Here is a 20,911-nt window from a genome sequence, read left to right as displayed (position 1 = left end):
TGCCTGCACATAAGGTAACCTTTCCTTAGGAGCTCATAGGAAAATTCAGTGTTGAAATAAATAATGACTTCCAACAAATGATCAAAGAAAAATAAATCTTTTACCCTAATAAGACTTTTTTTAAACTGAAATCCCATTTTTAAATGGGCAACAGTTAAGAGGCTAGTGGCAATCTATTTATCTCAAAAGTTGTGTTTTAATGTTGGCTGCATGGAAATTGGACCAACAAATGGATCCTAGGTTCTTCAGAGTTAAAGCTTTTAAAATAAAGTTGGTATGTAGTATTTGAAAACATATTGTTTGGAATTTAAGTTCTAATATCTAGGAATAAACAGAGCATTAAATCAAGCAAAACTGTGACAAGGCCAATATGCACATGGATGATGCCAGCGAGGCATCTCCAGCCCTTTGTTCACAGCTTAACAAAACTGTGCCGTCACACCACTTTAGTTCAACAGTGCCTGTCGAATGGGCATCAGCAGATCAGCCAATGCCTGTCATACACAGACCTAGAAGACTGTTTGAAAGCGAGGGCTTACTTTACCCCAAGTCTGGTAGGAAAGTGAGAAGGATTTTTAATCATCCAGTAAAGACCCTCTCCCTTCCCCCCAAAAAAAGCTTAAAAAAGTAGGTAAACATTTTTTTAAACCCACAACAATCTCTAACTCTAGGATAAAAAAAACCCCCAATTTTGGGCTTTTTTTTTTTCTTTGCAAAGACAACTAGGAAGGTTTTGCAACCACTCCATTGTCTTGCATTTTGTTTCTGTTGATCAAGCAAGAAAGTGGCATTTGTGATGTTAAAATAAAAGTTGTGGTGTCTTTATTGCAAGATTGTGCCACTTTTCCTATAGATTTTAGAAAATAATTAAATGTTGAAATGTTATGATCTGAGGGCATGATCTGACAAGAGGGAAAAAGTAATTATAAATATGTAATTGTTTTTATTCCAATAGAATTCTTTCTGCACAGGAACATCTTGGTTTTAGCTGACCAAAATATATTTTTGTTGCTCTTAGGACTTTTCTCACTCAATTATATGTCTGAATTAGTAGCTTCTATGGAACTTTGGTTCTGTGAACATTCACTGTGCCTTAGAAAAGAACCACAGGAAAATAAGCTTAATAGTCAAAAGGATTACAATTCTTCCTTAGACTTACTATTTAAAAAAAATGCAACTTTATTTTCTTCTCATAATTCTGTGTGGCCATTAGATTTCTTTTTCATGCTTTAGTAAGTGCTTTGGTGGTTTCACAGAACTTTTCTTAGATTTAATTAGGTTTGACCACTCCTCTTCAAGCAACCAATCAGATTAAACTAGACTGTATACCCATTGGAGTAGGGCTAGTGCTTTTTGGTCCTAAGAACTTTGTAAAGGTGCTCTGCATCTCAACTACCTTTTAAGGATCCATGACTTTAGAGCTGATATTTCCTTTTTACATAAGTTGAAAAATCTCTCTCTCTCTCTCTGTCTCTGTCTCTCTCTCTCTCTCTCTCTCTCTCTCTCTCTCTCTCTCTCTCTCCTCTTATCTCTCTCTCTCTCCCCCTTCTCTGTCTCTGTCTCTCTCTGTCTTTCACTCTGTGGCTGTCAGTTTGCCGCCTGCACTTTAGCTGTCTCTTTTCCAGTCCCTACCCTGTCAGTTTCTGGCCTGCCAATTTCAACTTGAAGCTTGACTGGGCTGATTTGATGCAAATACCTCCAGGGAAAACCCTGAAACTGATGAACAGTTATGTCAAGTCGATTTTGCACCATCGGGAAAAGGTAACCTCTGCGAGAAAAAAAACAACAAGGTTAAAGAGACAAGGGCTTTTCACGTGTAATACCACTGCTGCACATCTCGTTCACTGTTTACCATCCCTCAGAAATTGTAACTGTCAGAATTAGTCCTAATTGCAGATGCGAAAGCTGCCATTATAATAAAAACAGAGGCAGTGCAGGCATTAAATGTAGCAGCCTAATTTGTGAGACTACTGAAAAGGTAGAGTAAATGAATATTTCATTACTTTAATTACCAGGGACTACTCTTTTCTTGCTGTCTTATGATAAGTGTTGCTGTAACTAGCAACAGCAAACATCTACTAACACATAAAGTGCAATAATAGTACTGCTGTCAGGATCACTGCTTTAAAATACGAGCATGAAAAAAATATAATGGTTTTTCTATTTCTTTGAGATTGCAGAAGTAGAGGATGGCAACTCATTTAATGTCAAGAAAAAAAAAACCCACTCAATAGCAACCAAAATCCAAAAAGAACAGTAAACAGGTTTTTGTTAAAAGAATAACAGGTCAGAGCAAAAAAAAAAAAAACCAACAAATTAAAGTTGAATATACATTAGAAATTTTCAGTCCTAATAGAATGCTGGAAAGTGTGAAATGAGTTATTTTGTGATTATGTGTTTAAAGGAAAAATTCAGTTTATGTTGTTTGATAAGACTATATAGCAATATAGCAAAGTGAATGTAGTGGGGAGCGTAGGGGAAAAGAAAGCAGTTTGATTTAAAATGATTAATCAAGAGTAGAGACAAATTTATAAGCTGGTCAAAGTTTTAAAGATCAGCTTGGTTAGATTAGAAGAGACTAGCCACAACCAGCTAAGAAAGGACTTTGTTTGAAGTTTTGGAGTTCTGATTCATAAGAACTAGGGAGTATCAATAATTACTCAGTCTTGACACTTTGGAACTCCCTGGGCACCTCTGCATAAATGTCAATCTCAGGTAAAGGAGTAGGGGAGGCTTGCTAGTTTGTGAGGGGTGGAGTGGTAGTTGGGTGGTAGGGGGTAAAAGGGGGGTGGTATTTGAGGAGATTGCTGAGACTGGCTGAAGCCAGCCTGTCTCTGCATTTATCACTCTGTCCCAAAGGAGGTGTTTGTTCGACATCGCAGTTTGACAGCACAAAAACACTGTGGCCAGAAGCCCTATCAAAAGAACCTACTGACATGTATCATTTGTGGTCTGGGTTTCACAGGGCAAGGCTACCTCACACTATCTGTACCAGTGTAAAACATGCATTTCTTAGTGATTGGTGTAATCTTAAACTTTTATTTTAGTATTATAAAGATAGCTTTAAAATACCATCTTTTTACAATATTCAAAAATACGGTTTTAAGATGTAATGATTTGCAATCAATTTGGTTTAATCTAGGCTATTGTTAGTAATATTGAGGAAAGAGGTGGTCCAAATGCACACAGTAGTGAGTTACTCTCAATAATACACTTAAACCCTAGATTAATAGTACAGCTAAATGATAAGACAGTCAGGAAAATCATTGGTAACTGAGTGTTCTCTTGAAAACAAACCTTGCCAATTAGAAGTCTCCATTGATGGAGCTCCTCTGATACTACTTTTCTCTAATTTTCCAATAAAGGCAGTTACAGTAAGAAGGCATTAGTAGTTTTTGTTTAATATGTATTTAATAGTATTTTGTTTTATATGTGTAGGTGTGTATGTATGTGTGCAATGAGTGAGCTTATGTGTGTGCGTGCTATATGTTTGTGTGAATGTTCAAATATCCATCACCAAAGTAAAGATGATGAGGGTTCCTTAGTGGACACCGATTGTCTGAAAGATAATTTCTTCACCTAAAAATGGCTATAATGGAAGCAATCTGAGTTATTAATATATAAAATGTTATCCCTCAAAACTGCTAAATCTCATGAAGTAAAATGACTCCAGTTTTGATTAAAATAATAACTAAATGTACTCTAGAAAGAACAGGCAAATAGCAAAGTTTCTTTGAATATAGTTCCTCAAACATCAAACAACACAAATGAAATTTTGGCTGAGAAATGATGAGTACCATATAGGAGGACTGTTAGAAGTGGCTTGGGTCCCACCATCTGAAATTGCTGAAATATATTCACAAGTTAAAAAATCTTAGATTAGAGATGCCATGATATCTTTATCCATTGATCAGTCCTTTCCTTAGCTATCACCTTGTCAAGTTTGCCTTTCCACTCCCAAAATAAATGTATAAAGTTAATCATTCAATCAATCAATCAACATTTATTAAGTTCCTACTGTGCACCAGACACTGTGCTAGTTGCAGAAGAATGAAGACCTGATATCACCATGATGAGACGCAAGGAACTTACTTAAGGAAATGGAACCAGTAACTAGAAATATAATATGTTTTATAAGTACAACATTATATCCTTATTGATGACATATTTCCCAGAGAATCAAAAACTAGAGTTAAATATCACCTGACAAGAGCTATATTTCTTCTGATATTATTTTGTAGGCTGCTTTGAACATTTGATTCTTAGTTAATATCTCTGAAGATGTCTTCTAAAATGATCAATTCTATACTAATTTAGTTGAATGATATAAACATTTCATTATAGTTTAACTGAAAAGTTTTAAAGTTCTGAATTTAATTACCAAGTAGTAAAAGTGGGTTTAAAAAAAAACAGACTAGAATAACTCGCAGAAATCAAGAAAAAGGGATAGAGAATTCGTAAGTGGGTAATTTACAGTAGGACATGACATTTAATTCCAAGGATTATATTTAGATTAAGGAAAAGTCATCTGGAGTCTTAATTACATAGCAGTGTGAAAAATGAAAGGTAACTTAAGTGTGTAAGTTAAACATTTCCGTTTTAGGCTCTAATCTTGAATAGCTACTTCAAACCTCATCACCACAACTCAAACTCAGACCAGTAATATAAATAAATTTGTAATAATGATGAATCATTATGACAATTACAATCCTCAGTTGTATAAAGGAAGGAGGTTTAAATGACTTCTGTCTTGGAACATTTGCTTCGTTTACACCTCTTAGGTAGCCATACTTACTTCTTACTCTTCTAGACACTCTATTTTCGAAGTCTACTGGCTTTGCAATAATGCAGCATGTAGCACCCACTATTGATCCTTGTGATTTTTATTAGTGACCATCTCTTTATACTTTCTTGTTTCCCTCCCAGTCTTATTAGATGACATGCTCATCTCTTCGTTCTCTTTTTTTCTGTTCTGCTATGGAGTGCTTTCCTATCAGGGGCCTAAGAGAAATGCAGGGCTTTGCACTATTGCTGAGAGAGTACAAAGTTTAACTTCAGTGTTGGCAATCACAGAATAATTCATAGATAGATTTCTAGCAAAGGATATGATTTACTCAATTTTACTCTTTGATTTATATTTGTGTGCTACTGCTACTGCTAAGGTTTTGCCAAGCTCAATTAGATCATGAATGAGATCAGTTTAATTCAGGCCCCAAACTGTGACCTGACCATGGTCTGAGAGTGTCCAAAAATGAATTTTAAGCCTCCTTTTGATTTGCAAAGGAATACTGCATGCTTGGTCGTTCATACAAATAACATAAAACTTAATTATTGGATGATTTGGCAGAAGGCATTCTCGCCAAACAACAGTCAATGCCAGCTACTGTAATGCCGGCGGTACTCTGGGACTTTTGAGTGCAGAGCCCCCTTCTATAAGGGTGTTTGTTCATTATGTCTTAGAGCAAGATGCTCTTTAATGGAATTCAATGGGTTAGGGAGGCAGGGTGCAATAGGAAGGGTGCACCATATTTATAACTCCAGTTAAAAAATGCTGTATCACCTAGAAGGGAAGTGAATCTGCGCTGTCAAATCACCAGGAGGCTGTGACAAAGGGAGCTTGCAGCTTGACACACGGTGTAACAACATAGCAAACACCTTTAATTCTGTCATGTCTCATACCCTTTACTTTCTCACACATTTGTGGCTGCTCTCACAGTGACACCTACACTTTTTTTCTAACTAAATAAGGCAATCTTATTTAAACCAAAATGCAACACCTGTAAAGTTATTCTTATGCCCAGCAAAAATAACATTAACTCCTTCCTTTTATAATTCTAGATTATTGCAATGTAAATTCTCAGTTTGGTAATGGACAGCCCTGACACCATGCAAGTGGAAATTCATATGACCTTCTAAGCTTTGAAAGATATGCGGTACTTTCCTCTTTTAAAAGATGTGAATGCAGAGATAGTGAGACTGTCAGAAAAAAAAAATGAACTCATACAGGTTCTCAAGTTTATAGCACATCTTCTTTATAGTTCACAAGCCTTGTATCAATCCCCTAGTGTCCTTTACAGCTACGAGAAAATCTTGAATCCTAGATTCCTCCTAGCTGCCTTAAATTCTTCCTCGAACTATCCCAATATTTTACAAACTATAAATAAAAATAACTTTTCTAAAGTATATATTGGATTTTTTTTTATACCTTCTGCTTGAGGTCATTTGCTCTCTCTCAAATGATAAAGTATCATTTGATAAAGATATAATTTTGGAGGTCTATTGATGTATCTAAGTCCAACCCAACCAAACCACATTTTAAAAGTAAAAGTATTGCTTTGACAGTTTTCAAGTCAACAAGATACTAGACTTGTTTCAGAAATAAATTGCTAGAAGTAGAATCTGGAGACTCTTCAGGAACCTGAATCTTATCTGCTGAATGAAAGTGTAAGGTACTCTAAGAGTTAAACAGTTTTCTAGCATTACAGGGTAGGTTAATATCACAGCTGCCTGGTAAAGAATTATCCCAGCACCTTACTTAACAAAAGCCTCCTTTTGCAAACAGACTCCTACTTTCCCCCAAGTGTCCAAAGGTGTTTACTGAAGTAAATCTGCCTAAATCCTTCATTGCTTGGGTCATGGGGGTGGGGTGGAGGTTTGGGGTGTGTGTGTGTGTGTGTGTGTGTGTGTGTGTGTGTGTGTGTAGAAGGTACAGAGATAATCTCTTTTTGTAAGTTCAATAAATCTTCTGGGAAAAAAAGCAGGAATCTGTGTCACATGCTTCTGTTCAACTAGTAACATCTCGTTTAGTTTTGCTTATAAGTGAAATCTGCCACAACAGCTATTGGAAAATATCTGTCCCTGTTTGAGATTGTTCATACTGCTATTTTAGTAGATTGCTCTCCCAAAGTTGTTTTTAGTGTGTTTAATCTAATTGCGGATGAAAAACTGTTGGTATCTTAAAAGTGGTTTTAGAAAACTGACAGTTTGGTAGAAAGATAGTGCAGCTGAAAACTTGTCACGTAAGATTTCTGCTCTTACTATGGTTTCATTCCAATACCATTAACTGCATGTTACTTTTACATGTTGCAAATGGAGGCAAATAACACAGTAAAATCTGACAGGTCTGCCTGGAAGGGTTTAAACAGCTCCCAGTAAGCAGGAACTCTTTATGAATAAACTTTCTCTTACAGAAGAAAGTGAATACCACCAAATCCCCTAAAATTTTAAACCACCCAGTTTGAGATACCAAAAGGCTGTCATCTCACAAATGTTAAACATCCTTAAAAATCTGAAAAAAGTATAGTGAAGGTGTGAAAATTGTGGCACTTCTCAGCCCTCAAGCTTTTTAAAATTGAACAACTTTCCCCCCCTAAAATTCTTTTTGGTGGTTTTCCCCTCTCCTCCCCTTTTGACTTATTTGAGGATTCCTTCTTTAGTTTCCCCTCCCCCACTTGAAAATAGGAATTGTCATGAAAAGTTTAACAATAATAATAACAATAACAAGAGGAAAATCTTTTCCAGCTTTCCCTTGTAATTAGCAGTAGTTAGGCTGGAGATACTTGTCCCTACATCCCCTACACTGCCCCCCTCAATATAGACACCCACCATCAGAACTAAATCCAAGGAGCACTTCTGGCTGCCACCTTTATCTAGAGACAAGGTTTCCCTCCTCTCTCCTCCCTCACTGTCTTGCTCTTCCTTTTGCCTCCCACACACCCCACTCCCCTCACCTTCCAGGTCACTGTGGGTAAACAATAATAGTAATTAAAACAAAATAATGGGCAGCAGTCAAGAGCTGAAAGTCCACACACCTGACCCTAAGTAGAACAGGCTTCTCAGAGTAAAATTTGATCCCTCCCTGACACTTTTTACCTCAAGTGTTAGAGCGAGTGGCCATGAATAGTACAGGCATGCCATCTTGTAACACTATATGCCTGTCAGAAGAGCCAAGGCTTGGTAGAGCATAAGCTATATAAGGCTTGTAACTAGGGGAAGCCCAACAAACAGCGACAAACACCTAAGTTATTTTACTCAGCCTCCACCCTCTGCTCCCCCCCACCCCTTCTTTCTCTTTCTCTCTCTCTCTCTCCCTCTTTCTCTCTCTCCCTCTCTTTTTTTTTTCTTTTCATCTTGGCTTTCTGTGGCAGAATGCAAATGTAGCCTGCCGGCGGTGAAAGGGCTGAATTGTGATTAAGAAGAAGAAGAGCTCCTTTCTTTGTTCTCCCCTCAGGGGATGTTTACTGGGAGAGACACAGCGGATCAGATATGAAAGGCATTCAGGTCAGCATTGATGTGAGCGAAAGTGAAATCATACCTAAGGCATTCAAAAGACCGCCGTGTCAGGGGTTCAGCTAACGGTGCATCTACTGTGTGTGTCTACCCTGGGAGGCAAAAATCTTTTCACAGACCGGCGATTTTTCCCCCCTAATTTACTACAAAATTATAAAAGTTTTTTCCCCCTGTTTACTTCCCATCAGAAGCCACAAGAGTTAGTGCGTTCTTTCCTCATGGACCACAGAGAACAATTAAAAAGACCAATTTGTATTAAGTCTAGCAGCTAGATTAGCCATAAATTTTAACCATGATCTGAAATTCGCCACTTTTTTTACAGGTGTGTACAACTCTAGCCCATATATACATAATAAGGGGGACGAACTATGGAACATTCAGGCATTGTTGAAGATAAAATTCCCTTTGTAAAAGGATAGATATACATATATGGACACAATTGCCTCTCACCTCCCTCAAGGGACATACAATGTATGCACAAAGTATAAAAAAATACAGCACACCTCAAAAATCAATGTTTTATTTACTTTGTAACTCCTAGTTACACTTTGCTGACCACTAACAAAATGACATGACTGTCACCCAAGATAAAATTATTTTAAAACAGTAATTTAAGGTAAATGTTTCCAGATAGTCTAGTGATTATCATCATTTTCATTTAAAATGTTTGATGAAGAAATACTTGGATCTTACTTAAAAAAAAAAAGTTTACACTTCCCAAAGCCTAAATAGTCTTTCAATAGCTTTTCCAAGTGGTAAGCTGATGCTGTTGGCATAAACAGAAATATGTAAATATATAGATGTATGTGATTTATAAATTTGAGCAACATACAAATCAATAGGATATGCCTAGATTCTTTGATTTAAAAATCAAAAGTCACATCTTGCCTTAAAGTACTTTAAAAAAAGACGGCGAGAAACAGGGCAATATCTTGATGGAATTAAATCCTTACTGCTTTTATTTTTTAAACTCACATCTTTGTTAAAAAGCATATTTTCTCCCATTTTAACATCTGCTTTAATGGCAGCATTTAATTCTTTATATTTTCAACTAGTGTTTCTGCATCACAGATTTCTATCTTTTTTCTCTTTACTCGAAAAAGACCACTAAAGAGCAATCAAAAAGGTGTCTGACTTGGCCATTCAGACAATTGCACCCTTGTGGGAATGCTGGAATGAATGGTACAGTGGACACCCCAGCACTATTGACGTTATAAACATGTAAATGAAACACATTAGGGCAGACAATCAATTGTCTGTGAGCACTGCAAACCTGCACTCCCTTTCTATGTGACAGGCACAAAATAGTGTCTACCTTGGGAAGCCATGGTGTTGGGAGAAAAAAGGACAAAGAGTTCTCTTTCACACAGAGGAAAATGCACCTTAAAAGCATTGGAATAATGCAGATGCCAAAAACTGTTGTGAGAGAAAGAATTTCCTATTTCTTGGGTTGAATGCCGCATTGCTATAGAAGAAGCAACACACTTTCTTTTTTCTACCTTCAGGAGAGACACATTTTTTTAATAGAAAATACTCTCAATATAGTATTAGGCTCCTTTAAAACCTCTTGATACTTTTAAACTTTCAGCAGTTTCTTATGTATAAGTATTTGTTTAGCAAGGAACTTTAACCTTGTTTTATTCTTTTCCTTTTTTTTTTTAAAAGAAAGACTTCGTAATATCAGTTCATTTTTCTCAAGTAACAAGGGAAAATTTAAAGTTTAAAATTCACAGCTCAAACCTTACCCCCAAGAGATAGATCATCAGGGTCAAATTGTCACCAGGCTAGTGGCTATGCAGTTGAGAAATGCAGCATACTGCTGCAAAAGGGTATGCCATACAAATTCAGTTTCCCTAAACTGGTGAAAGATTAAGAAAGGAGTCTGGATGCAAAGTCCCAGACTTCTGAGTACCACATTAAAACTTCCAAAAGACATCTACATACAGAAAAAAAGATGAAGACGAATATCTTTGGAGTTCACTAAGAATTGGTACCTTAATACCAAGTCCCATCTCAGTGCTTTAGGAGTCAGTAAAGCATTTTCCTTATAAGCTAATCAACTTTAAAAGTAATCTACTTGCAAGGGATTTTCACACTAGCAAAGATAACCAGGGATGGGTGAGGTCCCAACTGACGGCTATATGTCTTGACCACCTGAAATTTTAAAAAAATAAGACAACTTCCCTGCCTTGTTCTGTAGCTAGGGCTTTTTTTTCTTTTAGCTACATCCAAACTTCACCTTAACATGCAGGAAAACCCTTCATCTCAGGAAGGAGAGACACTAGATGGGTCTTTTAGCTGGAGCTATTTTTCTTTTTCTCTTTCATTTAAGCATCTTTGAAATGAGGCAAGATTTTCTTCCACCCCCACCCTTCTTTCTTATATCCCCACACTCCCTCCCCCAACACCCCCAATCCACCTCAGCAACACTATTACCACTTTGTACTTTTTTTTGGTAGGTCAGAGTGGGGAGGTGGGGGTGAGTCCTTATAAACAATATTATGTCCATTTGCTTTCTATTCCCTCTCGGATCAAACGCACTGAACTTTATCCTTTTCTTTACCATTGAAAATGAGATGCTAAAGAAATCAGAGAGCTTTCTGCTGAAACTTTGGAGAAAATCAGACTTAACTTTTTCCTTCCTTCCTTCCTTCCTTCCTTCCTTCCTTCCTTCCTTCCTTCCTTCCTTTCCTTTCCTTTCCTTTCCTTTCCTTTCCTTTCCTTTCCTTTCCTTTCCTTTCCTTTCCTTTCCTTTCCTTTCCTTTCCTTTCCTTTCCTTTCCTTTCCTTTCCTTTCCTTCCTTTATCTTTCTTTTTGGAAAACAATTTCTAGTTTCCAAGGTACAATGCTATTCCCTATATTTTAAATGGCTGTCTACTTTTCTGTCTTTCTTAAAGGGATTGTGTAAATTTTTTTGGGGGGAGGTTGGGGGGGAGGAATGCTGGTGCTTCTCCTTAGTCTCAGGCTCTGCGTGAAGCATGAGAGGAAGCAGGAGCATCTCCAATGAGTCCGCTGCAGTAAACGGGGGCAAAGGCAGCAGCAAACTTTGCAAGTTGTCACTGCTGCTCTGGTGGCAGGCAAGATCTAGGCATCTCCGTTCCAGTGAGATTCTTCCTATTAGAATGCTGTATGAAGACAGTGCGGTGTAATCAGAGGATTTAAAGGGGGTGAAGGTTGGGTTTTTTCCCTCCCGCTTCAGTGAAAGTGTTACAAAGTGAGTCAGGCGACTGGGGATCATCTGACTGAACTTTGCTGAAACCGACACACATTCCTGTCTGCGGGCTCCTCGCATTTCGACTCCTTTCCCCTTACCCCTACTCCCACTTTTCTCTTTCAAATCTTATTTTCTGAGAATAGATTTCATCTTTTTACATGGAGGAAAAAACGGGATATTTCCTGCTTTAGATTAACTTTACTCTGATATTCTTCTTCTACGGTTCCCTGCTCAGTTCTGATTCACCTAGTTATTCTGGAGAATGATGAAGCTTAGATTGTAGATTCCTTTTCCTCTCACTTGCTAGATTTATTTTCCTCCAATCCTCCTAGTTTGCTTTTTAACAATTTTATTTAACATTGTCATCCAATCCGTGTTTCCACCAAGCATCCTTTCAAATGCACAAACAACAGCATTCATTTATCTCCTACTTGGTTTATTCTATTTATACATTGTTGACTTCATTAACACACACACACACACACACACACACACACACACACACAATACAACCCTAGCTTACTGTTTGACCATCTTTTTTGCAGCTTCTATTTCTATTCTTGTTGTTGTTGTTTATATTCCTTTCCAGGAATTTCTATATGATTTTGATAAGCATCATCATATTTAGTGTTATCAGCAAAGACACAAGCTCAGAAGTGACATCCTTTCCATGAATCCAGGAGAGAAGAAAAATCCACTCAGTTCAGATAAATCCTGGCAATTCCCAAAGGGAAAGGCATTGGATACGTGCTTGACTAGAGAGAAAATGAAAAACTCTTCTACCTGCTTCTTAAAACCAGGACATTGCTCGGGCAGGAAGAAACAAATTATTGAACACAAAGAAAAACACTGGAAAAAACAAGCTATATCTTCCCAATTAATTAATTGAAGAAAGACAAGTAAGGGGTGAGTTGGAAAACCGTGGAGCCAACATACAGACTTTTAGATTAAGTTTTCAGGGTCTTGAGGATATACTTGAAATTTGCAATTAAACTTTCCTCCCCAGAGTGTTCTGGATTTCCCAAGCTATTGACTATACAGGACATGGTTTTTTGAGATGCAACAGAAATGTCATTCAGGTTCATATTTGCTCCCTAAGATTGTTTATTATAGCTAGTGCTACACATTATACTCATTATCTGTTCCACCTGCAGAGTCCCCATATAGTCCCTCCTTCTTCCCTTTCCATTAAATTGTTTTCAGAAAACATGAAACCAGGTAATACACTCTTCATAGACCTATGTTATGTCTTTACATTAACTGTAAGGCTAAACTAGTTATCTATATCCAAACCAAGAAAAGGGGGTAGGAGTAGGAAGGGACAAGAAACAAACACTCAAAATAGTCTTTACTGCAAAAGAGCACTCCTGGAAACCTCGCTTTAAATCTCATTCTCTTTTCTCAAAAAAAAAAAATGACTGTTTAACATAAGAAAAAAAAGGCTCCTTGACACAAAGCTTTTGTTATCCAGTTGATCAGCAACGTGCTTTAGATACTTGTAAGGGTGAAAAAAAAAAAGCCCCACAACAGACATTGATTTTAGAAAATCAATAACCAACATTTAATAAAAAGAACAGAGGAAACACAAGAGAGGAGAGGGGAACATTACGTGTAATTTTAGTGTCTACTAAATTACCCAGAGATGAGGAAAGGGGAGGTCTCCAGTGTGAAGACCACCTTAAATAATGACAGACACAAGAGTAAGGAAAAATGGGGGGAAAAAGCCACAAGACTTAAAAGAGGTAGTCTGAACAGATCCTGGGGAATCTCCTCTGAATATATTATTTTACTTGGGTTTGGTTTTGTTTTGATTTTTTTTGTAATACTAAAGCCAAGGAAATAGATCAAAGACAACACAAAGGGAAAAGCCAGTGTAACATAACGAACAGTTTCTGACTAAAATTCCTCTATCACTCCCCCATATGGCTCGACACCTCCGCCACAACAAGAAAAAGACACACACGCACGCACAAAACCTAGAGAGAGAAAGACAGGATCATTTGTCTCCAATCAAAAATTCTCTTCTCTTTGTGTTATTCTCCCTCCACACCCCACATCCCACACCCCAGTCTCTACTTAAATTCTGTAGCTCAGCTTTAAGGAAAGGGATTGAGGTTCATACAATTGTCTTCATTTCTCCTGATCTCTAGAGGAAAGTTGCTGAAAGTGGGGCCGGGAAGTCCATTCAGGGCTCTGGGAGGGGGTGGGGTGGGGGGGCTTTCGACTACGGAAGCAGTGGAGAAACTAGGGAGGGACAGAACCCCACACCAGAGGAGAAGCAGCCAAATTGTGAGCTCAGTCCAGAACACCACGTCCCATTGAGCTCAGCCTCTCTGTAGATTGCAGAGACCAGGGGAGAGGGCAATCATGGGCGACTAGACAAATTGTTTTATCAGTATTATTATGATTACACTGGAGAAGTTTCATTTCATATTTTGAAAAAAGTAAGTATTCTCCTCCACCATCCTCCTGTCATGGTCTCACCCCTTCGTCCTCGCGCATCTCCCCTCCCCCAATCTCCCTCACTCCCTAATGCCAATCACTTTTCCTTTTTATTCCCACGATTTTGTTTCGGGCAATGCCCAGTCCTTAAAAAAAATGGACTTATTAAAATGTCACCCCTTTTCCTTTCCTTCCTTTTTTTTCTTCCCTTATCTTCTCTCTCTCTCTCTCTCTCTCTCTCTCTCTCTCTCTCTCTCTCTCTCTCTCTCTCTCTCCCTCTCTCTCCCACACTGTCCCTCCACTTATTTTCTCTCCTCCCCCTCCAACCACTGGCGTGTTTTTATTTCCCTCTCCCCCGTACTCTCCATATCTCTTTCCCTACCATAAGGCGTTAGAGCTAGGATGATCTTGACATGAAAACTGGCCGGAAAGTGGCTTTGGTCTCTAAGACTCTTATATATCCTGCCGTTGTAGAAAGCAATCACATTAAAAAAGGAGAGATACGTACACACACACACACACACACACACACACACACACACACACACACACGGTGATAGAGAGTTAGCAGGGTCCTGGGCAGAGCTTTGAAGAGGGACACAGGCAAAAGAAACCCAGGACCGTTAGTTAGGAGACGGAGGGAGTGAGAGAGAGAGAGAGAGAGAGAGAGAGAGAGAGAGAGAGAGAGAGAGAGAGAGAGAGAGACTTGCAAAGGGACTCAGTCAGTCAAGAAACTTTCCGTATTCCTAAGGCTCAGCTAACGGGGCTCTTGCTCTCAGATTCATTCTCACTCTCCCTTTCTCTCCTCTTTTCAAAAAATACTCAGTAAATTTGAAGAAAGTCCCAAGATTTGGTACTCTGCCCACTGGATCGGAGACTCCAAAGAGGTCGGGAGGGGTGGGGGTGGGGGGGGAGCGGTGAGAGAAGAGGAAGAAGAGGATGTGAGGGTGGGGTGGGGGTGGGGGGTGGGAGAAGCAAAGAGGGGATGTAGTCCAGGAGAAGGGTCTAGGAACCCCCGGTTTCTTTGACACTCACTTTCCCCGGGACTTCCTTGAACTCTCTCTCCCCCTCCAGAAATATACAACAGGCGGATCTCTCCTCGGCCACATAGAAAAGCGATCGCCAGCAAACCCCGGGGCGGCTGCTGCTGCTGCTGCTGCTGCTGCTTATTTTTCCTCCTTCTCCCTCTCCCTCTCTAGTGGAGTCGAAAGGAAAAGTTTGATTCAGGGTTTTTCTTACCGTTTTTCCTTCTTGGATTGGCTTGTTTTCGCCTCTTACACCTGGGGCCATCCGCCATGATCTGCTGCTTCATTGATAAGAGTGGATCAGATGGCAGGCAGTTCGCATGGACTCGGCTCCCTGATTCAGCAGCACGCAGACTCTATCTAACAACCAAACACAGCAACAATGTGGGCATTGGTATATCCCATTTAAATGCAGGGCGCCAAAGGGAGCCCAAATATTCACCCGAAAAGAACCCATCCACGCACCCAAAAGGACTCGCCGGGGTTGAAAACAAAACTAAACTTCTTCCCCTGGCCGAGTAGCTTTGTGTTTGTTAATGTTTTGTGTATTGCACCAGCAAAGGAGATCAGAGACAAGAATTACATCTTCAAAATGAGTCATAACTCATGACCGTATGAGGGAATGCACAGGGTTTTACAGTAGGCTGTTTGACTCAATGCTAGGCGGACCATTTCCTCCGAAAAGTACTTTAGCCCAACATTGTAACTTGTTTTCAGGCGATTTTTTTCAAAGGAAAACACACACACACGCAGCACACTTAGGCAAATTGATAACAGTAATTACGTTAAGCCTGGTCTCCCCCCCGCCCGCCACCCCACACACACCATCACCCGTTTGGAGTTAAACAAGACGCTGTCCCCCAGGTGGGATCCCCCCTCCCTTCTTTCCTAACGTAAGAGTAATTATAAGCCTTTTGCACCGTCCGCTCTCCCCCTCCCCAATTCGACAATATTTATTCAACCAACCCCCCCCCCCCATTCCCTCTCTTCACTATTCCATATTGGTCCAGTTAAACAGCTACAGTATAATTTTTCAAGAAAGGAAACAGAAATCAAAACCACTACTGTAATACTTTCAAGCTTTCTAAATGGTCATATCCTTTCTGGCTTGTAAACTTTTGTGCCTAAAATATATAGAGAGAGAGACACTGCATTTTTGAGTAGAATCTGTCAGAACTTGGAGAGAGGAAACTCTTGGTTTGCAGGATACTAGGGATCCTGAAAAGAAGTCCATCTTGGAGAAGATGCTTTGACTTGAGGATTAGTTTAAACAGGGGGCTATAAAAGATGTAACAGATGCAAACTGTAAAACAAGGGCAATTAACCCTTCCTTTGCTGGACAAAATCTGTCCTAGCCCCAGCACCTATTGTCTGCTTCTATACTAGAAGCTTTGCAGAAAACCTGGAAAGCGAGTATCAGTTTCCACACATTTGCCGAGAGGGGTGGAAGTATAAAAGGGGTGGTGGTGGTAGTGGTGGTGAGGGGGGTGGGAAGTACATATTTTAAAAAGCATCCTAACTTCAACATAGACTTTCAGTAAGACTTTTGCAATCAAGCTTTTTGCCTTTTTTTGGGTGCCATTTCTGAGCTCTCCTCCTGTTCTTTAATTGTAAAAAATCAAATGAATTAAAGAAACTCTCACGTTAAATGTTTGAGATCCTAAAGCTGGCCTGCCTGCCTGCCTTCCTGACAAGTCCACTCCAAAGAAATATATGTTTAACAAGCTAAACAGTTTTGTAGGAATGTGTATGAAGGAGAGATGAAGATTAAACTTTATCATTGCCAGTTAGTTGTAACTCTGAAGTTAGTAATCTCTACATCATCCTTACAGAGGGGGCATATAAAATCCAAAAGTAGATGTGTGTGTGTGTGTGTGTGTGTGTGTGTGTGTGTGTGTATGTGTGTGGTGGGTATAAACAAATTCACAGAAGCTGGAGCTTAGCACTCATGAGGACTCTTCGTCTGAGCTTTGCTCTGATACAGGATTCTTAATGTCAAACTACTGATAGTGGGGTCATTTAAACACAATTCTATTTTTCTATGATTAACTAGCTTTTAAAATTTTGTTTCTAATTTAAAATCCTAAAGTCCTGACAGCAGTTTTCTTCGCAGCTGGAGTGACCCCCCCTCTCCCAATTTCCCTTTGGTGAAGGGCTCTAAGTTCCAGTCATTACTTTCACTTCTTTATTTATGATCACAGAAGCTGGGGTGTTACTTCACACACATCCACACAAAGAATGAAATAAAGAAATGAAACTCACTAGGCAGACAAAACAGCAAAGTTTTTGCTTAGAAAACATCCCTTTTCTATGGGAGAGGATGGGAAACTACATCTGGGAGAGAGGCTTTTCTTGAATTTGCTATGTCTGAATTGACCACTGCTTTGCAATTATTAACAGGTACATGCAAAGTTTAAGATTCTTAGTGTAATTGATTTTGTTTCGATGCTAGGACATGACAGTAGATGTCCACCTATTGACTTTGTATATAGCTGAATCACTTTCAATAAAACTTTTGCAAAGATGGAAGCAATATGGAAGCAAAATGCACCTTGGTTACCTGGATGAACAGGTACTGGGAAAAAAATTTGGGGAGGGAAAAAGGAGAGAGAAAAAGGAGGAAGAGAGAAGAAGAAAGATCGAGGAAGAAGAGAGGAGAGAGAGAGAGAGAGAGAGAGAGAGAGAGAGAGAGAGAGAGAGGGAGAGAGAGAGAGAGAGAGAGAGAGAGAGATAGAGAGAGAGAGAGAGAGAGAGAGAGAGAGAGAAGGAGAGGGGAGAGGAGAGGAAAGGAGAGCTCACTCCAGGGAAAAGCTTTCTATAAAAGAACTAAGCCCACCTGAAATTCTTGCCCTCAGACTTCATGTCTTACTTCAAAATCAACTCCCATCCAAAAGGACCACGACAGAAAAAGAGGGGAAAAATACAATGTAAAAAGAAAAAAAAATAAGGTAAAGAAAAAGAAGAACCTACCTGCGAAGTCTTGTTTGTAGTTTTGGCCAGAAACGGTGAGAAGAAAAAGCATGAAGAAGCCGCGAAGTGTGGGGGAGAAAAGGTGGAAGAGAAGCAGCTCCTGGAGAAAATTGTAAAAAGCCTTGCAAAGAGTTGTCGGAAGGACCGTTATTCCTGCTGGGCAGGTTAGGACTGATCTCTTTCTGCCACTCCAGGAAACACAAACCTGGGGACGGACTGACGTGTTACGCCTCTTCTAATGACATTTTTTTCTTTTTCTTTTCTGTAGAGAAGAGAGGCGAGACCCTGAAACACGCGCCACCTATCTTTGTGGGGAGGGATAATTGAAGAGCACTAAACGTGAGCATCATGTGAAAACGTGATCGCCAAGTTTCTCTCTGGGAAAGGATCTGGGATAGATTATACCTTGAAGTCTCCGCAAACGCTTTAGTGGAAGAAATGAAATTCCACCTCCCTCCCTTCCTCCCTCTCTCCCTCCCTCTCTCTATCCCTCCCTCCCTCCCTCTCTCCCTCCCCCTCCTCCCCCCTCTTCCCCCCTCCCTAACCATCAAGTCTTTGGCATCATTATCCTCTTCACTAAATCCTACTGGATACAAGGCGGAAAACGGTGAACACCATTCACAGAACTGGAGCACTCAAAGGAACCGAAAGTTAAAGGCAAAGATCCTGTGTCTTCAATCAAGATCTCTTCTTCTTACAAAGATATCTCTAATGGCCAGATTTCAGATGCACATTAACTTGTGTGGATTTCTCAGCACGGCTCCCAGCACTAAAGTCTTTGCCCTTTTCTCTAAGATTTTTTTTCCTTTTCAGATGCCAAAACCATATAATAAAATTACATGAAGAAACTAAATGCTGCATGTGAACTGTATCCTAGGGCATGTAGATCGGGATTCCTGGTTTTTGTCCCAACGTTTGCGGGGTTACATTGGACAAAAAGTGTGTTGGACGAAATTCTCTAGAATTGGATCACTAAGAGAGAGTATGGGGTTGGATAATCTCTGGACTTTTCTCCAGCCCATATATACGTACATATGTATATGTGTACACACACACACACACACACACACATCACCACAAAGAGTGTGTGTGTGTGTGTGTGTGTGTGTGTGTGTGTGTGGTGAGGGAGGAGGAAGCAGGAGGAAGGAAGGAGAAAGAGGAACTTACTAGGGAAAGAAGAGAATGATATTAAACTGCATGAGGTCTAAGTTTTTCAGGGTTTTTTTTTGATATTGCAATTAAAATAAAATTAAAAAAAGGCTCCACCTTTGCACTGAAGGGATTGGTTATGTAAATATGTAAGGGATTTCCTGGAGAATACAGCTTTCTACTGTATGGTTAATTAAATCATCACTCAAAAGCTTCCAATGTGACGCTTCTGTCGTAATCCAATCAGGTTACGTAGGTCCTAAACAAGAAAGATATTTTCCACATCTGGAAGTCAGCAATTTAGCAAGTACTGCACATTATTAACCAATTCAGAGCCCACTTCCCAGGGGGATTTTTTGAAGTTTAAGTGTTCTTAACCAATGCTCTGCTGTTTTGTTAATCAAAAAGCTGGTTTACACTGCACATAATTGGAACTAATATAGAAGTAAATAAAGGCAGCCAAATTTGTGGATGCTGAGCACAGACATTAATCTGGATGGAAAAAATCTCTTAGCCTCGATCAGTTCAGGCTCAATTCCTTAAAGAACCAACAGGCGTTTCTTGCAGGGAAAGTGCTTTAAATAATCTCAGTGCACAAATAAACTTCCAATTCTACAAGCTTGTGTTATTCTATCTAAAGGTAAATATAGAGGTGGCTACAGGTTTGGATGACTGTCTCTGCTTTTGTAGAGTTAAATCTATTACTGCATTTTTTTTTTTTTAGTCTGATGAAAACTGAAACAAATGATACACTGATCCGGCACTATACTTTTACTTAAGTTGAGATAAACTGCTTTGAACTGCACTTTGAATATCTGCCTAAAGCAAGAATTTGAATGCTAGCAATAGTCACTAGTAATCTCGCTCAAAACTACTCCTCACATTAAAACACCTTTCTCACAAAAGAAGAAAAAAGCAAGCATGTGCATATATACTCACATCTTCCAAGGTGCATTTGTTATTTTCTGTATTTTTTGAAGAGACTGAACCTGTCACCTTGAGTTGCAACAGTCGGATTTGATGTGTGTGTGTATGTGTGTGTGTGTATGTATGTATATATATATATATATATTTTTTTGGAGTAAGGAAGATTTAAGTTAGTTACTGACTTGTCTCTGCTATACGTCATTTCAGTGTATATTTATTAAATAGAGAATTACTGGACAAGTGAATCTTTCCTTCAGGCTTTCAGATGGCTTCTATAGCAGAGCAGAATATAAGATCTTCATACTCACAAAAGGAAACCAAATATTAAAGGCAAAGGTCAGATGATTTTCTCTATTTTATACTTGTAAATTTTTTTTAATATCATAGCTATCTTGCATCAAGCTCTTTCTCCACTGGTTATCACTCCTCTTTATGTCTCCCTCTCTGTTTTCCTTTTGTTTTTAAATATTAAAATTTTGGGTCTCATCTCCAGGAGTTTGCTTTTCTGCTGCTACCTTGATACTCCCTGAACTTGTAGGAACCACTGAGGTGACAGAAGACCACAAACTAGGTATGGCTCCTTTCCAGGATATATTTCTATCTCTTGTAGAACATCAGGACAAAGGACCTCATCATATAGCAAACAAAAAGTGTTCTCTTTATACAAGACTTTATTGTGTACTTAAATGTCAGGCTACTTTGTATCTGACAAAAAAAAAAACCAAAACTTAAGCATTTCCATGAAAAACAACTAATGATCTGATAACTGTAATCCCAGTAATTGTCAGGTGACATGAGGCAGCATAGAGCACTTGATTAGTGTCCTGTAGTGCCAATCTCTAGATGCTTTGGGGAAAATCTTTCAGGCTCACTTCAAGTTTAAGGTTTTCATCAC

At 39.1% G+C, this 20,911-nt stretch overlaps 1 protein-coding gene across 1 annotated transcript in view; it reads right to left on the bottom strand.

The window, feature by feature from the left end:
• Positions 1-18,354, bottom strand: part of ZEB2 (zinc finger E-box binding homeobox 2) — a 142,788-nt gene extending 124,434 nt beyond the window's left edge. The window contains exons 1-2 of the mRNA XM_036747244.1: positions 17,941-18,354; positions 15,185-15,330 (exon numbers count right to left, since the gene is read on the bottom strand). Coding sequence (XP_036603139.1) covers positions 15,185-15,257 — 73 coding nt within the window. The 5' untranslated portion in view covers positions 15,258-15,330; positions 17,941-18,354. The remainder of the gene's footprint in view (positions 1-15,184; positions 15,331-17,940) is intronic.
• Positions 18,355-20,911: the final 2,557 nt, after the last annotated feature.

Source organism: Trichosurus vulpecula, chromosome 2 (assembly GCF_011100635.1).
Source record: "Trichosurus vulpecula isolate mTriVul1 chromosome 2, mTriVul1.pri, whole genome shotgun sequence".
Taxonomy (NCBI): domain Eukaryota; kingdom Metazoa; phylum Chordata; class Mammalia; order Diprotodontia; family Phalangeridae; genus Trichosurus; species Trichosurus vulpecula.
This window is presented reverse-complemented; position numbering and strand designations above follow the sequence as displayed.